The 20,350-nt window shown below is 47.9% G+C and overlaps 1 protein-coding gene across 1 annotated transcript; it reads left to right on the forward strand.

The window, feature by feature from the left end:
- Positions 1-4,516: 4,516 nt before the first annotated feature.
- Positions 4,517-19,281, forward strand: LOC144145444 (uncharacterized). Its single transcript, XM_077677068.1, has 3 exons — positions 4,517-4,899; positions 10,126-10,346; positions 19,010-19,281. The coding sequence occupies exons 1-3, from the start codon at positions 4,564-4,566 to the stop codon at positions 19,173-19,175; spliced, it is 723 nt and encodes a 240-aa protein (XP_077533194.1). The 5' UTR covers positions 4,517-4,563; the 3' UTR covers positions 19,176-19,281.
- Positions 19,282-20,350: the final 1,069 nt, after the last annotated feature.

Here is a 20,350-nt window from a genome sequence, read left to right on the forward strand (position 1 = left end):
GGCTGACACCTTTAATAACCGCCGCTAGGTACCCTAGGATGCTGAAACGCCAAGAACAGCAAGAATCAGTTTCATTGTTATTAAGCAATTTTATTCACCTGAAATTCTAATGCAAACCTGAATGGTGCAACTTAAAGGTGATTATTACAGCCCTAAGTTGTCGGGTACACCAGCTAAATAGGCACTTACGCAGGTCTCGTCTGGCGCCAACAGCTCTGTGCAGCTATTGTAACGAAGACGAGTCTGTGGAGCCATACCTCTGGACATGTCGACATTTTTCACGCCTCAGACGTCAGTTCCTGGAGGTGCCGCTTTAAAGTCTGGAGATAGCCCTAACAGTGCCGGCTCTACTATCATTCGGGGCATCCGAAACGGGGTTCTGCTGCTGGGATGTATGCTCTGCCCTCTTCCGCTTCATTTAAAATTCCAATTGATTCACTTTATGATGGCGATGGGTCATTCTCCCCTTGATTTATCCGTTTATTTTCTGTCGTTTATGGAACCAAAACTCTTTCCAACCAGTATAAATTTTCTTTTCTAAGCGCCTCGTAATTAGATAAGAATTACACTTATTTTCCCCATCCTCTGTTGAATGGGCGATCCCCTGATTGGGTATGTTGCATATCTAAAGCAGCAACAACAACAACAACGTAGCAGTAAACGAGTTGTTAATATGTGTTGCCAGGCTTCCGCCTTGAAAGCACGTAAGCAGGCTTAAGTGCCGTGACAAATTCTGTTTATGTGGTACTTGTAAGCCACTTTGCACTTTCGCTTTCTTAAGCGTTTTCGTAAAACATAATTATTTTTCCTTTGCCTAAAAGCGAAAAATTATTTAGCTAAGAAAATAATGCGTGGTTTCTACTAAGCACCGAAGGCGTTAGTCTCCAGTTGACACTCGCACGTGATTTCCTTTGGCGCTACTACAGCAGCGCGACAGCTAAAGAAGAAGAAGAAGAAAAAGGTTGATGAGCTTACTAACACCGGGTGCATCAACAGAGAATCCCAGGACAAGGGCTCCGGTCGCACCTCTCGACGTAGAGAATTCAAGTAAGTTTAAATAGGCGGCCAACAGCATGCCTCCACAAATCACTATGGAGAATAGTCTGTCAGCTAAGAAAAAACTTGAGCCGTCCGAACAAGTGGGTTACGCTCCCGTTCCTCTATCATTACAAAGACGCGGATGAGTTACAAAAGATTTCGAGGCAATGGTATTCCAGAAAATGGCTAAGTACAGCTGAAAGAAGTTAGAAAATATAGATAGCGACGCACATGAAATCCAAAACAGACATCAGCTATCACCGGGATATTTTGCTTACGCTGACTCTGTTACTCAAACCTTTTCAAGGTCTATAAAATATTCTCCTAAAGCGCTGCGGGAACTAAACCTTGCCGCAAAGTTCAAGAATAAATGGTAGTGTGAGGTGGAGGAAATGGTATCATGTCACGGCGAACAGCGCGGAGAGACACATAACGAGAAGTTTTTCATCAAAACGGTATAGTTGCTTGCCCTCAGTGCGCGCCTCTCGAAGGAATAGCTTTTAAAAGGGCACTGATACCAAAATTTTGCATCTTGTTTTTTTGTGATAAGTAGCTAATGGCCTGCTTATCACGTGTGGAAACCTCCTTTGCTTTAGCATGCGACGGTTGTATAATCAGAGACGTTTTTAATGCCGCCAGTCGCAGTTTAGGTTTCAGAGGGTGCCGCGAAACGAGCGTTTTGTATAAACCAAGCTGTCCACGGGACCGTCGGATGGATATCACAGAGCAGAACTCCCGTAGCACTGTCGAGTCCGCGTCGCCGGCAGTTTCTGCAAATACCCCTACGTACTTCTCTCGTCAGCCGCTTAATTAAAAATGAAAGCCGTTCAATGTGAAAGCTGTTGGAAATGCAGAGCAGTGATTCGCCATAATCGGCTGCACCGTCGTTATCCGCTGACTGCTGCCACCCAATGCATTTCAAATTTCTTGCCTTCGCAGTGCTCGCGCGCCCTCTGCCTGAAACTACGCCAGCGGAAGTTATAAGTTGTTTTTGTGCTTGCTTTAATTTCGTATGGTGAAGCTGTTTTGAGTCATTTCGAACGCGTAATATTTTTTTTTGCGCGGCTGGAGCCTTTCTGCGTAACTTCGAACGCACCATTTCTTTCTTGCGCGGCCGGTTTCTTCGCTTACTATCGTAAAACCCATCTCAACGAGAGTCCCTAACTAAATGAACGCGGCGGCTGCCGGTTATATACAGAAATTTTGCTTTAAATGTACCTTCAATTTTCTTTGTGCTAAACAACAGAGAGATGTATGACAAGCGCTAGCGGTTGACGAGGTTCGAACGGTTATGACTATTTAAATCGCGTGGTTTTCGAAGCCTCCGCTTGGCTCCCTGATGACGGTACACAAGGCTTTACTTGGGTTTGTTATCTCTACTGCATCGCCTGATTCCGGCAGTCGTATCATCCATCAGCGAGCTACGACGCCAAGGCGAGCCCATAAAGTGTTCTGCACTTAAAAGCGACCATGGACGTGATGCAGGCGGCGCGAGTTCACACTGCTGCAGCGGCTAGAGAACGACGCGCGACTCTCGAGACAGTGGGTGGGGAGACGCGCGTTGGGAGCAGCCGGTCGGTCTCGCTACAGCTTCACAATGCGGCGGATATTCGATTGCCGCTATTGCAAGCGGTGGAGATGACAACTTTTAATGCAATCCGCCATCGCATCATTACCTCATTTCTGGTATGTGCTCTCTGATTTGGGACTAGAGTCCTATTTCGTGCAGCGGCAACAAGCTATCGCTCGAGGTACCCGCGCCAGCCTGCGCTACTTCACGGCCGTGGCCGCCGCCGGCACAGCGAGAGTGCGGCTCGCTCAGTACGCCTTTCGTGTCCCCGGCGCGTTTTCTCCTCCAGAGTAATTAAAAACAATAAAAATAAACTGTCTGTAATCGCTGTAGAACTTAGGTCATAGCCTGCTGCCCGATGAGCCAACGAAATCCCGGCGCCTCAGCTGCCAATGGTCGGATCGTTCGTTGCTCGGGAGCAGAAGCTCCGACCTCTGAATGGAGCGGCGAGCCGACGAAAAATGCCGGCAGTGCTGAGACTTTGAGACAGAAATAACTTTATTATGTTTGTTGGTTAGTTGAACGTGGTGGGTGCCCTCGTCCAGGGCTCCGGTCTCCAGGGCACCGGTGGCTGCGCTGGCGATCCTTCGGCACTGCTCGTCGCAGTCGGCACTAGACAGTGCCTCACTCCACTGCTCCACAGTGCGGAAGCCGCCAGCACAAACTCGTGGCGTGTTTGTATGTTGTTTATTTACTCCACATCCAGGGAATGCGATTGTGCGATGTCCTCCGCTGGCTGCTCGGTTGCGTTTCGCACACTTTCAAATTGATTTTAAATATGTTCTAGGCTGTAGTTGCAGCTGATATCTTGCAGATTATGTATGTCTTCCCACCAATCTTTCTATGAAGCAATCTCGCCTTCAAAATTTTGTTTCAGTACCCATTTAAAGGCGCTAATAAAATGGGGAGTCCCTTGATAAGTATTACCTTAACAAGCACTTGGTAAACTTTAGTGAACCTTCAAATTCCGCATTTTTACGCTACTAGACTCTTATCTACAAGTAGGTAAATGCCATGCTGTCTGTATGGTGACCGCAGGTAGTATGTTGTCTGCAACACTCTGAGCGACGCTCAAGCTTCTTGGGCTTAACTTGGCCGCTTACATGTGAAAGTTTCTTTCGTTTGATTCTTAAGCTGTAATTTACAGCAATTATGGGCTTCACACCATTTAAGTGTCGTCGAGTTGTATCCCGAAACCGATTACAAGCCACGTACAAGCAAAGCTTCTCTTTTCTAACTCATTTGAAACTCCACCTCTCACAGCTTGTCAACGGGCAACACGACCTTTCCTCCGCTACACCGGACCCCTGAAGTCCGCGTAAGTTATTCTGTCAAAAATTCAAAATTTCCTCCGCCCTTCCTGAAAAATACTGAGAAGATGCAGAAGAGTTTCGTTAATAAACATTTTTTAAAAGGAAGCTGTATATGGCTGGGCGAAAGAAAAATACGGCTTTCCCGTATCTGCAGAAAAGTCATCCCGCGCTACTCCATCGTATGTCCGGAAAAACCAGGTTTGCAAGAGTTACAAGTAAAGTTATAGACGTCGGCTGACTTTATAGATGGCATAGCTACACTCTCGTGTCTGCAGACACTCCCGACGATGCGTCGGAGCAAGTAAAAGACAGCCTCTTTCGCAGCAGAGCGCGCGCATAGCGAGCTACTGAGTAAGGCACAGCTCAATATACAACGGCCGGCAAGGGCTGTGGTGGTCCGGGCGGAGGCGCACGTTACAGCTCCGCTGGTTAAACATCTGTACAGAGTGCATGGGAAACTTTTTTCTCTATATTCTTTGCGCAAAGTTTGTAGAGCCAAGGTAATTCCAAACTTCTTAGTGCGATTGCTTTGGTTGTTTTATATACGGGCGTTACGCGGGAGGCATAAATTCTTGCACGTCATCCGCTAAATGACCTTATGGAACGCGCAGGCTTGCGACTAGCGAAAGCGCAACTGTGACGATGGACGCGATGGTCGGAGCTGAGCCGGAGAACCAGGCGGTGAGCGGTAGCGAGAAGACCGCCGTCACCACCATCCAGCCCATGGCGGCGGCGGCGAAAGCGGGAGCGCAGCCGGGACAATCGGAAAGCAGCCTCGGCGCGGACTCCACCACCCCCGTGTGCCGCATCTGCTACAAGAGGGCCAACGTGGACTGCGGGCCGCTCGTTGCTCCCTGCTCCTGCAAGGGCTCCATAGGGTTCGCGCACAAGAGCTGCATCGAGCGCTGGCTTCGCGACCGCACCACTGACCAGTGCACCGTCTGCCTCGCCTCTCTCAACGTGCGCCGAACGCCCGCGGTGAGCTTGCCGGACATCAAAATCGCCTCGATGAACCGCAGAGAAAGCAGTCAGGCAAAGGACGGAATATAGAAGGATGAACAAAGCGCTGACTTACAATTCATTTTATTTTCAAGTGGCCACTGCTTCAGTGCTTCTCAGAACGAGCTGTACTCGTTCTTAGTGGTAGTTGGATGGCTTCTTTGTTATGCCTTCATCTTTGAAACGCAAAACAGACCGCGCAAAGGCAAAAGGAACACAGGACAAGTCTTGTCCTCCATTCCTTCTCCCCTCGTTGCGTCTATTTTGCGTATCGAGCATGAACAGTTACCGTATAGCCCATTTTTTAACGTTACAGCAAGTTTCATGTCTTGTTTCCAGGTTTTTTTTATTCTGCTTGGTTGGTTTCTCTGGTGTAGCATGCCCCTCTAGAAAATCGAATGAGTTGTAAGTCTTGCTATTAAGTCCCTACTTTGTTTGCCATTCTATCTTTTTGTGCTTGCTTTGGTTCCTGGCGCTGTGGTTAAACATGCATTTGGCGTATTATTAGCTAAAATAATGGCCGAAAGAACAAGCGTCGAAGAAACAGCAAAAAATAATGACTTCTACAATCGCGAGCCGGCGTATCTAATACCTCGACTGCCTGCCTGTATTCTGTTAAGCACATTGTCAATCAAGCCACACCAATGCAGGTTAGTGACAAACCAGCTGCACTTTTTCTGTCCCGTTAGATAGCGAAGTGCGTACTAACGCTTGAAAGTATTAGCGGATGCTCCGTTTTTACTTATTTCTTTATTGCCGTATACCCTAAGCCAATACAAAGGCTCATACAAGATTGGTGCAGGGAATTTTCAGTCATATTGGAAACGAAGACCGGTTTCGGTATTTACCATAATAGCATTAATATAGAGAGTGTCGATTACCATGTGACTGGTTCGCAGACTACTAATCAAGACATTACGTCTGTCCCTATTTTCAAAACGTGTCAAAAAGACTGTTTAAATCATTCACATTGCACTTCATCGCATGTATCTATGTTTAAAGGAAAACCAGAAAATAACTATTGCTCATGGGAGCGAAATTCCTGATAAGACGACTGCAGTTCTAGATGCGACGCCATCTCATTCACTCGCCTTGTCCCTCCATACGGCGTTGTTGTCCGTCCACACCCCTCCCCCCTTCTCCTCGCCGCGCAAGCTGCGCTCTCCGCCGCTCACCCCCTCTCCTCTCCGATAGCGAACACTCTCTCGCGAGGGGCATTGGATTGGATTCGATTGGCTTGGCTTGGCTTGGCTTGGCTTGGCTTGGATTGGATTGGATTGGATTTGGATTGCATTGGATTAAAGTGGATTGTGTTGGATTGTGTTGCGTCATAGCCGCGCCACGTTGCGTCATAGCCGTGGCAGGGGGTTCACGACACGTTTCACGCGATGGGAGAATCAACCTAACAGAAACAACAACGGAACCCCCTATGCGTCGCATCTACAGAGGGGTTCCCGCGAGGGGAGGTGGGAGTAATTTTTTTTTTCCTGCAGGAATGGCGTAGAGGGACCAGAAGGGGTATATCATTATGTATGTGCCAATGTCACCGTGACAAAGAACTGAAATACCTGTTTTGCCGTCCTCACATTCGTTTGTTTTCGGTTACCCAAGTAAATTCATATTATTCATTATACGTTGCGTGAATACCTCTAGGTTCACCTTGATTACACAATATTCCGCTCAAATTTGCCCTAATTCCTCTTAAGCGACCTTATTTCTTCCTTAATGCAATTAGGGTTATTCTAACTCATGGAAATCTACATTACACTGTTCCTCAACATCATCAGCAGCAGCAGCCTGTCTGCGCCCATTGCAGGGCAAAGACCCCTCCCACAGATCTCCTATTATCCCGGTCCTGTGCTCACTGCGACCAATTTATCTCCACAAACTTCTTGATCTCATCTTCCCATCGAGCTTTGTGTCACCCCCTGACATTCTCGTCACTAATCAACCTTTATTCCACCTCACAAATACCTACTATGACTCACTTAACAAGCATTATTACGTAATAATGTATCCCAATCCACGCTAACTCATCTTAATTCACCTTATTGCCACCTTGCTAATAACAAATATCAATCAGTCATCAATGAGAACTGCGTTTTAAACACATGTAACCACGTGTCATCAGTTCAGTTCAGTTCATTTTTATTTAGACAAACCATGCCTCGTCCACGTGTCATTAGATATTTGTCAACTGGCATACACCGGGCTAACTCCTGTTCACCCTCTGCTAGGGTGCCAAGTACCTGATTTTTGCTCTTTAAACCCGGGTTCAAATCAAATGGTAGCCCAAATGTGTGTTTATCCCAGGGTGTCGAACCGGAACTGAACCCGAACCCAAACCGTAATTTTTTAACACGCTGAACCATAACCGCAACCGAACGAAAAAAAGAAATCAGGGTTATCGGTTCACGACGAAACAGCGCGACATCCGCTCTGGATACCGCGCGGTCAAAACCATTCGGTGCTTTTCTTCTCTTTCGCACCATCAATTTCGTCACATCTCACGCACTATCCACTTCACATCAGTCAACACTATCAGCGCTCTCCTCGTAATCACGTGGGGGGAGGTATGCGCACCGGTGTTGCAATGGGATTTTACTGTTCCTAGAGCGAGCAGAATGCAAGGCTAAGCGAACGAAATTTCACGCTTTCGTAGCCTGCAGGCGATATGAAACATCGAGTTTGTCCTTCTCACGCTTCGACTGCGTAGGGGCAACCGCGCCGCAAGATCACTCCAACTGGCCAACGACCAATATCAACACCTCAAATGTGCATACTCACCCGCCGCGGTGGCTCAGTGGCTAAGGCGTTGCGCTGCTGAGCACGAGGTCGCGGGTTCGATTCCCGGCCGCGGCGGCCGCTTTTCTGATGGAGGCGAAAAGCAAAAACGCCCGTGTGTACGAGATTTCGGCGCACGATAAAGATCCCCAGGTGGTCAAAATTAATCCGGAGCCCTCCACTACGGCGCGCCTCATCGCCTGCGTTGCGTCGGCGCGTTAAACCCCACAATCAATCAATGTGCATACTCGTTGCATTTCATCATTTTTAAGAAGTCTCACACATGGGAAGAGGGGAGGAAGACTTGGCAAGTGTTATCCTCAAGAACTCCTCGGTGGCTGATCCGTTGGCTGCTAACCCAAGGATGCGGTTTCGATCGCTGGCACCCAGCTGCCGTTTTTCCGATGACTACAAAGAACACAAACTTCAGTGTGTCGAGATTTCAACGCACGTCAGAGATCCCCGGGGGTTTGAATTGTTTTGCCTACCTGAAATATACATTGTTCCACATAAGACAATCCTCTGTAACTTCGAGGCATCAAACACACCAGTATGATTTGGATAGTGGGTGTCTACGGGAAAACAACAAAGAGAGGACCCACCACATCGTTTGAAATTATTCCGTGCCGAATTCCCAGATGACAAATTTTTGTTCTCTTTTGCTGCCATTGGCCATCGAATAAGCAAAACACGAAAAGGTAGATTTTAGTCTAAACGTCTCTTCCTTTCTCTGACCTTTCCAAACTAGGCGTGTCGTCACTAGAAACTGGAACTTAGGCAAAATGAGCATTTTTCTCTGGAGACCGTATCCATTCTGTCTAGCATATAAGCATGAACTAAAGAAAACGAAACATTTTAAGACATCATTTATTGCGCCTTTAGGTGCCTATTTCAAGGTTAGTGCCTATGTGTTCGTTTAGAACGTAAAATTTCTTTTTCGTCGTATATGCATCTGCGTTAGTTTTTTGGCGTTTATGTTCGGCTAATTATTTTCTCGATTCAGATGCCCGCAACCGCCGCATTTGTCTAACGCCGTTTATAAGCGGAATTGGCGCACCGTGCCAAAGACGCCAAGACGAAGACACGTGATTAAACCGCCGCCATCCCATCCTCAGGTTACCCCCAGCAACTTTTCTGGGTCGCAAGAGGCGCGAACGTAACGACACAGCTTCCAACGACGTCGCCGGTTGCCCGGTCGAGCTCTTTCGTTCTACGTTGTTCTGTGGCACGTGTCCGCGGATCACTGCGAAAACTTTTGCCGACATGCCCTGCCTCTTGCTAACGCAATGAACAACCAATCAAAGAAGAGAATGATTGATTGATTGTGGTTTGATTGATTGATTGATTGATTGATTGATTGATTGATTGATTGATTGATTGATTGATTGATTGATTGATTGATTGATTGATTGATTGATTGATTGATTGATTGATTGATTGATTGATTGATTGATTGACGCTAACCAGGCGATGACGCCCGCCGTAGTGGAGGGCTCCAGATGATTTTGAACACCCGGGGATCTTTAACGTGCGACGAAACCTCAAACACACAAGCGTTTTCGCTTTTTGCCTCCACCAGAAAAGCGGCCGCCACGGCCGGGAATCGAACCCACGTCTTCGGGATCAGCAGCACATCGCCACAGCCACTAAGCCACCGCGACGGCTACAAAGAAGGCAATGAACGTGACACGACAACGTATGTGCACCTCACCCTCAAAGGTTACTCCCGGTGGAGAACCGCATTTACAGTATTTGTCAAAATTTCCTATGTCACGCCGAAAGTGTGCAGGCCACAGATATTTCAATGTACAGAGCTTTCGTCTCCAGCGAGGCTGGAACTTTTTATTGCGGAAAGCTAGAGAAAAACACCTCTCTTACTGTTAATAAATTTTTCTGTCACATTTAAAGGTAAAGCTTATTCCTTGCATTCTTGTGGCTTATGAGGCTTATGATTTGTCTGGAAAATTTTGATAAAGGGCGTACGTCTGACAGTCAAAAGTTTCAAGATGACGCCAGGAACACGGTTCAAGCTGCGAATGGGTTCTGAACTGGTTGCGGTTCTGCTATAGTCGAATCGGAACTGTACCGGAACGAAATAAATTCACCCGAACCCGAACCGCAACCGAACTGGTATTTCTTTTGGCTCGACACAGCTTTATTCTCTTTACAGCGACAGCCACTTCGGTGAAATGCGTATTCCCGCCAGCAACGGTGACAATGACGATCACTTGTAGCCTTCGAAGACCCATATGGCTCTCGCCCTAAACGTGTTCTGGCAAACCAACATTCATCTCCAGCTGAGCCAACGTGTGTGTCATATCATAGAGCACTTCTAAAATTAATACTTATAAATCATTTATTTCTAACAGGAATTCCTCATCAGCAAAGGAGTGTAATTTTGGCGCCTCCGTCTCTACGCAGCCGCTGTACAAATTCTTCGGCGACCGGAATCACCGGAGGGACGTGACGCGAATCATCCTGAACCTCCTTTCCTGCGCGGGTGACGTCCTGGTCATCACTTTTGCGTGGAGTTACGCAGTCGAATTCCTGGATCAGAAGGGATGGTTCCTCAAGGTCCTGATCGGCTTCGCTTTGGTGTTCCAGACGCTTTTCTGGATTCTCGTCGAAATCGTCCGTGCCTGGTGCGCATTATTTTTTCCTGTGGATAACAAACACTGCCTTGTAGGTTAAAACAAGGTGACATGGCGATTCAAAAATTGCCGTCTCCGCGTGCGCCACTTCCGCCTTGCGATGAACGCGATAACAACGAATTTATACCGAAGCCATATTTTCGTTTAAAGACAAACTTGCACCATCCGGGTCCTCAGTTTTATCGCCATGAGCACAAGAAACCAGCCATCTTCACAGTTTACAGAAAAAAATCTGGTACAGGCTTCCTCTTAGAAACCCAATCGCAGTGCCTAACTAGCATCGAGTTCCTGGCTATCACATTTCCTCAGGAAAAGCCTAGCGTGATACAGAGGGAGTTTTCTGGAACAAAGACGATGAAGGAGTAGCAGTGTGAGTGCTTTGAGAAAATAGTGTTCTTCACCTATGCGGGCGTACTGTCGTTCTTTTTTTTCATTATATAAAGCCTCTTGGAATGCCGAAGTCATGGCGAATATGACGAGTTCTTGAGAGCAGGGAATGGAGCCTACTACACTTTGACGAAGCTGCTTCCAATAGACGAAAGACCTCGAAGAGAACCTTATTGTGCTTTTCTTGTGTCTTTTCTCTTGATTTTGCTATTTTGTCATTTTTTCTTTATTTGGACTTGTTCTCTTGTTTATCCTGTATGCTTATTATTTTGTTGTATATCTGTACCTTTTATGCCCACTCCCCTCTTTAACGCCCTACCCGGGCCTTGAGGGTAACCTTAAATGAATAAATAAATAAATAAATAAATGTTCTGCAGTGCTCTCCACTTGAGCATTAACATCAGATCCGCGTATCTTCGCCTGAAAATATGTGTACACTTCCAGTAGTGTTATTTACACGAGTAGAGGGTCACCTTCCAAACGCCTTACAAACCCCTGCGCATACTGACCGGCCGCTTCGGCTTTGTCCGCAAATGCAGAAATGGCTTCGACACAGCAGCAGTTGGGTTACGGAGGAATATTATATAACGCATAAAGGAAGATGAGAAAGCAACTCTGGTGGTTTAGAATACTTCATTTGTGGAGACAACTTTTGCAGGTCTATCCCACCGCTAGTCACCTAGGTTGAGTCCTATTTACGGGATGGTATTTTCTGCAGACGTGTTCAACAGAGTTCAATATACGGCGGCCACACACTGCACACAAAGGAGAAGTACCTACGAATAAGTTCCTACTTTATGCGTTACGTATGCGCCTATTTGTTTTTATTTTGCCCTTTGTTATGAATTTTGCACACAGCTAATGGATGTAAAAGTTGAAGGACGAACTGGGGCGGGATTTTTACGCTTCCACACCAAGCCGAAAAATCGCCAGAAAAGAAAACGATCCTGTCAGTGTCATAGGGCCGACGTGGCGACGACATGTGTTGGTACGTATGGGAGTCCAAAAAACGTGAGCGAATGACTCAAGAATCGCCTCAGATTTTGTTGGAGTGAGCACATACATGCGTGTCGAACCGAAGTCGGTTTATATACCTAAATATAGGTATTGACCGCTTGGTCGCTTATTCGAGCAAATGTCCAGCGCGGTCGTGTAGTGACGCCATGCACCGGCGTACGGACAGTTGTAGTATTCCGTTCCGCTACTCCGATTGCTTCTAAACATTTATAACCGTAACAAAAAAATTCGCTGGCGAATACGGTACACCCTAAAGCGATACGTGTGCGCAGCAGGTAGTGCGCTGAGGCAGCACTCACTTGAGGGTTCTCTCGACGGCCTCTGCGTGGGCGGTTCGAAGTGCGTCTCAGGGTACGTTCCAATTTGCCCTTTAGACGGCTTCGTTGCCGTCTTCCCGGACAGACCGCCATGTTAAGCCCCGTTCCAATTCGAACGAAGCAGTCAACGAAGACTGACTGCTTCAAGGAGACGGCATCGAAGTCAGCAACGACGCAGATACAGGCTACATTCCTTTCTAAACTATAGTGCTTACAATATACTAGGCACTATATCTAAACTGATAAGAGACGCCAGCGCCACCTTTTTGCGTATTAATATTGGAACAAAGCACTTGTTTTTTTTTATTTTAATATATAGTATAATTTACGAGTGGTGAAGATGACTTTGTTTCATTTTTAAATCTCGTAATGTTTCTAATAACAACGGTAATATTAGTTACGAAACCTGCGGCTTGCGTTTTCAACATGTCTGCTACGAGGCTGTCGTCTGCGCTAGTAGCATGGCTGGTACCATGAAGGAAAGAACAGTTTAGGAGGGAGCATCACGTGACAATTTCGAAGCCTAGTCATAAAAAATAAAAAGGAAGAACTCATGGGAGCTCCACCCTCACGTGACATGCAAGCGGTAGTTCTTCGCGCCTCATGTGGCCGCCGGCCCGCCCGCGCTGTGTGCGTGCGTCTGACCGCTCGGCTCCCGGGCCGTCCGGGTACCGGGTTTCGGTGACAAGGCGCCGTTCGGGCGTGGCGCGCAGCGCTGCCTGCAACCCGAAACGCCCAGTGGGCTGATTGTGCGAGGAAGGTGGTCGGATGGGAGCATGGAGGAAAGAATACTCAGGACAGGCCCCTAGTATCTCAATGCATTGCGAAAATTGTGGAGGAAGTGACGTCATTTTCCTTGAGCCCATAGACAATGCTGCTTACTTGTTTACAACTGCGGCGGCCAAATTTCGACAAATAGAACGGTCAAATTTTTATGGCACTTGGTATGTGGCTGCCTCGCTACGCTTGCAAACCAGTGCAGTCGCTACGACAAACGTTTTAAAGCAAAACTTTTTACCTCTACCCCCCAAGGGTTCTTTCGTGACAGTTGGTGTTACCAGAAAACTCCAGCGAACAAATAAAAGAACTTACTTACACAGCTGCGAACCGAACCTGGAACTAATAGACTAACAAAGCGAGAGCCCGTTGTTCTACCGGTTTAGCTACGAGCCCACGCGAAGACAGGCAAGACAGGTGGTGTACTCTCCAAGCACATCTACGGGTTTACCCCCTGCGTTCTCGCTGAATGCCACGTGAAAGCGTCACGCGACCACTCACGCCCGTCTAGAGGCCCTGTGCGCACCTTGCTCATGTGCTAAGAGTTACAAAAATTAAAGGAAGCTCACACAAATGCACGGCACCTCACTTCAAGTACGCCAATGTGCTAAAGCCTGTGGCCTCCAGTGTTCACGTAAAAAATCACAGCTCTTTGTCGTCCGCCCTCACGCCAAATCAAGAAATACATTCAAATACTCCTTGATGGCCAGGCCATAACTCCAAGCAACAGCATCAAGATCCTGGGCCTACATCTCGAGGCTAACATTAAGTGTGACGTCTCCTTGCAGCGCCTCAAAAACAACATTAACCAAATCATACACATACCAAGAAGCGAGGCCTTAAGGAATCCGGTACCTTTCGATTAATTGAAGCTTTTGTCCTCTCGAGAGTCACTTATGTCAACCCCCTGTCTTCTTCTCGACAAGGAAGACATAGAGATGCTTTATATAATGATTAGAAAGGTGGTCGAGCAGGCCATTGGTCTTCTCATGAGTGCTTCCACACAGAGGCTGCTTAGCCCGGCGCTCCACAACACGGTGGACGAGCTGAGAGAAGGCCGTCTTCCTAACCAGAAGGTCCGACTCAGAACTGCGATGGGTAAGCGCATGCTTCACCAGATCGGCTGGGCAGCCGAGAATGTCACTCCGCTTTACGTTGTCCCAGATGCTTGGCGGCTAAAACTAAAGATGTTCCCTTTGCTTAGAAATATGAACCCCTCACATGACGAGGGTCACCGAAAAGCACGGGCTCAAGCGCTAAACACCACCCTCGGTGGGCATCATGCAGTTATCTACACAGACGCCTCCAAACATCGAGGGCAGCAATACGCCATCATCGTGGCTACCTCCAGAACCAACCTCCTTGCGTGTACCTCGCTTAGGACGGAAGAAATGACGGCAGCACAAGAGGCAGCCATCACCTCGGCTCTCGCTCAACCAGGGCTACGGTGGGTAGTCACCGATTCTCAGCAAGTCTACTGGAATTACCAGTCGGGTTGCGTGTCCTGACCTGCACTGCGCGTGCTAAACACCACTCCCCAAACGGTTTCATTCAGCTCATCTGGACGCCCCCTCACGCTTCAATGGAGGGCAACAAATACGCCCACCCAACAAGCCTGCGCTTTTGCCTCCCGTGCTATGGAGCTGCACGAGGACAGTCACCCGCTTGTCACGTTCAGGGAGATAACCAAGCATTATCGCCTTCTGAGACCGACCGTACCTTCGCCTTACCCTCACCTCTCCATAGAACAACAAACTACCCTACGGCTCATACAATCCGGGCTTTTCCCACAGCCTACGCGCCTTCACTTAATTTATCCGAATCGCTACGACGCTGAATGTAAATTTTGCTCAGAAGTAGGAACACTCCACCCCGTAATCGGGATGTGCGACTTTAGCCCTGAGCACCCTCTTCTCTTTCCGTCAACTACCCAACAAAAGCAATGGCAGATGCTGCTGTTCAGGCCCTTTCTACCTACCCAGCTTCAGTGGGTGGACAGAACACAGGCGGCGCGGACTGCATATGGGCCCCACAGAAGAAGGAATCACTCCCCAGGGCTGTACTCTGGGCCGTTCAGAAATCTGAACAGAAGTATTTCTTCCTCCTCCTTCTTCCTCTCTGCCGCAAATCTCGTCGCTTCCGTCCGCGGCGCAGAGACGGAAAAGTCAGGTCGTCTAAGACCGGTTTGGAGCTTACTTTATTTTATAAAAAAGTTTCAACTTTTGTGCTACACCAATACAACTCAACCAAACACCGTTCATGCATCATGCATTGATTTAACCTTACCAAGAATATCTCTTTGAAGTAATAAATGGTGTGGTTAAGTGCATTTCACTTCTCTCCGGTTTTACCAGTTGTAGAGCGACGTGGCTGAATTTAAGTGACGTGGCATGGGTAATCGTTATGGGTGCCGTTTACAGCTTTGCTTTCCAACCACATTCACGGGGTGGATTGGCGCGATTTTTTTAGATTAGGCCTGTTTGAAAACTCCGCCGTCGGAGGCGGCCTTAGCTCCTACCCCTGCCCTGGCGGCGCTTACGTCGCGTCGAGATCGGCGGAGCGAGCCGCTGCCGCCACCGGCGACCTGCTGGGAAAATCCCCGTCGTTCAGAGTTGGCGAGAGCCACAGTTTGTTCTTTGCTCACTTTGTGTTTCTTCGTTGTGAAGTGAAGTGAAATTTATCGCTGTTTAGCCTTCCTCCTCCTCCTCCCTCCCCCCCCCCCCCAACAAAAATCCTGGCTAGGCGCCGGCATGCTCATGAGGGAGTCTGTATGAAATGTTCCTCCTTGTCTCGGTGGCAAATGCTGGGTCCTGTCGCATGCGCTCGACGTTGTGGGCGAAAGCTGCTGGCTCCTGCCTAGCCTGAACATGCGCTAGCTCTCGGATGATGTCAACCCCCGTGCCCTTTAGCCAGTAACTGCAAACCTAGTATGTACCAGAACACATGGGGGATGGCGGCATTGTTCACCGGCGATTTATCATCCCTCATGAGGTTTCGGTGCCTATGTTTTGTTGTGTTTCCTTACACCAATACTGAGCTCTATGCTGCGCGCCTGATCAGCCTGACGCATGCGCTCAGTGTCTTGGACGACAACTGCTGGGTAATTCCTGGGTTTTTTGTTGACGCGACATTTTTGTTGACGCGATTGACCAGATGCTAACAGCGTCGATATTGTCACGGGCTCTTGGACATTGGCAATCCAGGTATTCAGTTATGGCCAACCTCTCCTCCAGGGATGTGCGCCACTGCCAAGCTGGTACATGTACAGCCTTGAGAGAGAGACGACGACGACGACGCTGAGAGCCTTGCGGACGTGCGCGCTGTTCCTTGAACATTGGAGCTGCTTTACCTACCGGCTTGTATTTGCCTGTCAATACATTTTATTACAAGCAGTGCCTTCATTGCAACGTCACAATATAAAAACAAGCCCCTGTCGGGATTTAGCGCTCAAGATTTTCTTAGTGCGCACGATGCTTAAAACCACTGCGCTACGGCAGAAAAGGTGGATTTCGGTAAATATTCTTCGTACAAGATGGAGGCCTACCCTTCCTGTCTTGCCTCAATGTTTCCTAACTGGTTTAAAGAATTCCTGGCTGGTAAACTAAACTTTTCTTAAAATCTCTCGTGCAGTAAGGTTCCTTGACGCCGCTAGCATAGCTCGTCAGCACCAGCTACGCTGTTTCGGGAATGCGTGCCCGCCTGCGACTGCCATTTTGCACATTGGGAATAGGGCTTTCCCTACATTTGTTTTAAGCTTTACGCTGAAAACGTCAGGCCGATATTGATTCTTTATAACTTAAAAAACTTTGCGTAATTAAACTCTCCTGCACTTAGCTGACCTTATATTTCCTACAAGCATGCCGGTCGCGCACGCATATGAGGTTTGCATACGGGTCTTATTAGCGGTAGTGTAGAGTTGTATGGGTTCATGGACCTTGCTGTTTATTAGGCTCTTTGAGGTAATAAAACAGCGTCGCATTCACTACGGCATCGAGGCACAGTTTTCAATTCTCGGTAGATTTATGAAAACAGTCAGCCGACCGGTTTTGTGTGCGCAATAGAATAAAAAGGCAAATATCGACGAACTGAAGAGCGTGTGAACGCACTACAGGGAGCTCTAATTAAGCAAAGGGACCGCCGTAACCCGCCGACGTTGGGTGGACGACGCTTCTTTTCGGGGGAAGTCCGAGAAACAAGCCATCCAAGAGCAGGATCTCCGCTTCGGAGACGCACATTGGAGAATCAATGACATGCATGCGTTCAAATGGCGTTTCCCGAAAACACGCAGGAAATGGTGGGAATAGGGGGACAAAGTTTGCAACTAATGGGTGTGCTTTATTCTGCACATAAAAATGTTACATTAGGCAGATGACATTCACGAACCAACCTAGCCACTGCTCTTGGTCATTTAGTGGGCTCAAAATGGCTTTCAGAACCCCTTTAAAGGGACCCTGCAGCACTTTCTTTAATTTTTCTTGAAATCTTAGGTGCTTTGAGAACGTAGTCACTCAACACACCCGGTATTTGATTAGGGCATCGCAAAGCACCTCAGCCTGCTCTATGCTTATGAGATAACTAGTAAACTCGCTCAAAATACTTTTCTTTCTTTCCCGGACTTGTCGTTCTTCGACGGCTTGAATTACGTCACTAAAGCCATGGACAGGCTGTTGGGAGGTTTTTCGTCAGTTGCAGCAATGAACGCTTTTCGACAGCAGCTTAAAAAAAGCCAAAAAAACAAAGCAGAAATGGAAGGCATATTTGGTGCGACGAGCAAAGCACGCAGTGCCGCTCCGTGCTGGCGATTACAATAGCTTTCACTTTGGTTCCAGACGCGAAGGAAGGAGTGAAAGCGCTTATCAGAAGTGTTGCATGGTCGCTTTACGTGCTTTGAGGGTAAAAGTCTGGCGATAATTATAAGCAACATATTTAACACTACATCTTACTTGCTTTTCTTTAGTCGTTTTCTTTTCTTTCTTTTCTGGCACGAATTACTTCGACCGGATTCTTTACTACTATCCCGTGTTTAGGTGTAATTCTTTGATTTCATTAGTTGCCTTACTTCGCGACTTCAAGCAAACTGCGACACGCCATATTGAACGGCTGGTGTGTGCCTGTTCCACTAGCGTGCCACCTCGTACAGGTTTCTAGCGGCACGCACTATTCTTCAACTTTGACGTTTTCAATGCAAAGTTTTGTGAATTTTGTAAAACGGGAACATTATCCCCTCAATGCTCGTAATCCCTGCCAATCCCTCAAGTGGGAGGTAAAAGGAAGAACGACGACAGCAGCTTTTGTGCTCCCAGCGCACTGGGATAGCACAGTTGGTTTTCAGCATCGGCTTGCTGCCGCGGTAACCCAGGTTCAAATGCACGGCATCGCACATTTTTTTTTTCTGTTAATTGTGTCTTTATAGCAGCGGCCATTTTCTTGACCGGACAACAACAGCGCGTCCTCGCGCGCTTCGCCTTAAAAAGCGAACAAATAACTGTAGGCAGACTATAACTCTAAATCATTGTTTCATAAAGACCACCAGAATTCACAATTAGGCCAACCTAAGTGTTGCGAGGGATCTGTTGTCGTCTATGTCCGAAAGGGTGCCATCATAAACCTTTTGAAGTTCATTTCCTGTGTGGTATTTTAAAGCACAATTTAATATGACAGGCCTCTGCAAAAGTGTGCTAAAAGTAAGGGATATACGTTTGGCAAAGAAATATTACAAACAAAAAAATAGTGATGGACACCACAAACGAGGAAGAGGGTGCTAAGTGGTAGATATGAATGTTTAAAGCTCACGCTAAAGACTTTCCTCCTGCCGGGGGATCACTCGGCAGTAATGGCTGCGCCTAATGGCGGGAAACAAGCACCTGCCGGGTATTATTAGGCGTACGTTACACTAAGACGATGACATGTTTCGCATTTCACAATCAGCCGCATTTTCGCTTTTCGCATTTATTGCATTTTCACGAATAGCCGCTGACATTACGACAATATATATGTAAAGCAACAGGTGGATTCCATGACGACAACACATCGTAAACACTGCGTTTATAAAATTTGTGACCCCAGACTTGTTTCTTTAGGTTTCAAATAGAGCAATCTGGGCAAAACATGGCTTTTACCTATACTGCTTTGGACATGATCTCAAACACTTCGCAGGACCTGCTACATGCCCATCCGCGCTTGGCGAAATCAAATGACCTCTGTTGAGCTTGTGCTGCACGAGGCCGTTGCTGATACAAGCGCCGTTCCAGCGGCCAGCGACCGAGCCGTCGACCTGTCCAGCGCCGAAAAGGGAGAAGCGATAATGCCGACACCGCACTAGCCGGCAGTGACTTCAGCTGCTTCCTCTTCTGTGACGCTTGGCGGGCACAACTGACTGAGCGAAGCGCAGTAACACATATTGTCAGTAAATGAAAGCGTGCGTATGGCGACGTTCCGAATGGAGCATTTAATAAATAAATTACTGTGGAGCTAGCCACGCCGACACTCTGGGTAAACTCTTTTCTATCTATTAGATTCATGTGTGTGCGTGTGTGCAAGAGCGCGTGCGGGTGTGCGTGTGCGTGTGTGCATGTGTGCGTGCGTGCGTGTGTGGGTGTGTGTATGTGTGCGTGTGCGTGTTTAAAACTGACAGGGGGTAGTCATACTAACGCTGTACCGAAGCAACCGCGTTGTTACTTTCTCAGGCTACAAAACATATTACTGTGGCGGAAGGCTCGATGACGGAACATGTGCGGTTAGCACACCCAGAAGCTTCTGCAGGCGCGAAATACTGCACCCTAGACCTGCAAACTGCGCGCACACTGGCTACAGGGAGGGCTCGTTGGTACAGCGAATACTAACAGGGACTTGGAACACAAATCGGAAACTTGTCACCCCTGACGCGTGCTCCATTATGTGCCAGACGCATGACCGGCGGCAGTGTGATGCCCGTAGGGTTGCAAAATCCACACCACAGCTTTTCACTAGCCAAAAAGGTGGCGTAGAGCCACTACCCTCTAAATCGGTCAGCCGCCATCTCGCTCTTTGCGAAAGGTCGGAGAGGGGGCGCTTCATGATTTATAGCCGTCTTTCCGGCACCTCCTTAGGGATTTTTGGTTATAGCAATAGTCCTGGAGAAGCGTAAGCTCACGAGAGGCCTCGCCTGGAGGAAGTAGCGGGGCATTCCACGCCCTCGGAATGCCATTATTAACTGTGACATAGCAACGGCACGGAATGGTTGGCGAACAGAGGGCTTGAATCACAGCATGGCGCTACCGGTATCAAATGGTGGAGCGAGTAGAAGCACTAAAAAGCTTTCTTACAACAAAAGGCGTCACCGCTTAAATTAAGAGGAACAGACGGACTTCGACCTGGCATGTACGCGGAAAACAGACAACCTGCGGACAAACAGGGTAAGATGCGGCTGGCAAAAGACTGGTCTAGAATTAGAGGGACATCCTTATCTTGATGTAGAGATGCGATAGGAAAACTCGGACAGAGAAAATGGACAAGGGC

Source organism: Haemaphysalis longicornis, unplaced genomic scaffold (assembly GCF_048455015.1).
Source record: "Haemaphysalis longicornis isolate Haplotype H1 unplaced genomic scaffold, Haemaphysalis longicornis Haplotype H1 scaffold_7, whole genome shotgun sequence".
In the NCBI taxonomy this organism is placed as follows: domain Eukaryota; kingdom Metazoa; phylum Arthropoda; class Arachnida; order Ixodida; family Ixodidae; genus Haemaphysalis; species Haemaphysalis longicornis.

Coding starts and splice junctions, on each gene's coding strand:
- LOC144145444 (XM_077677068.1), top strand. CDS start 4,564: ATGGACGCGATGGTCGGAGCTGAGCCGGAGAACCAGGCGGTGAGCGGT. Junction 4,900..10,125: donor ACGTGCGCCGAACGCCCGCG/GTGAGCTTGCCG, acceptor GTCTCTACGCAG/CCGCTGTACAAATTCTTCGG. Junction 10,347..19,009: donor GTCGAAATCGTCCGTGCCTG/GTGCGCATTATT, acceptor AACACTTCGCAG/GACCTGCTACATGCCCATCC.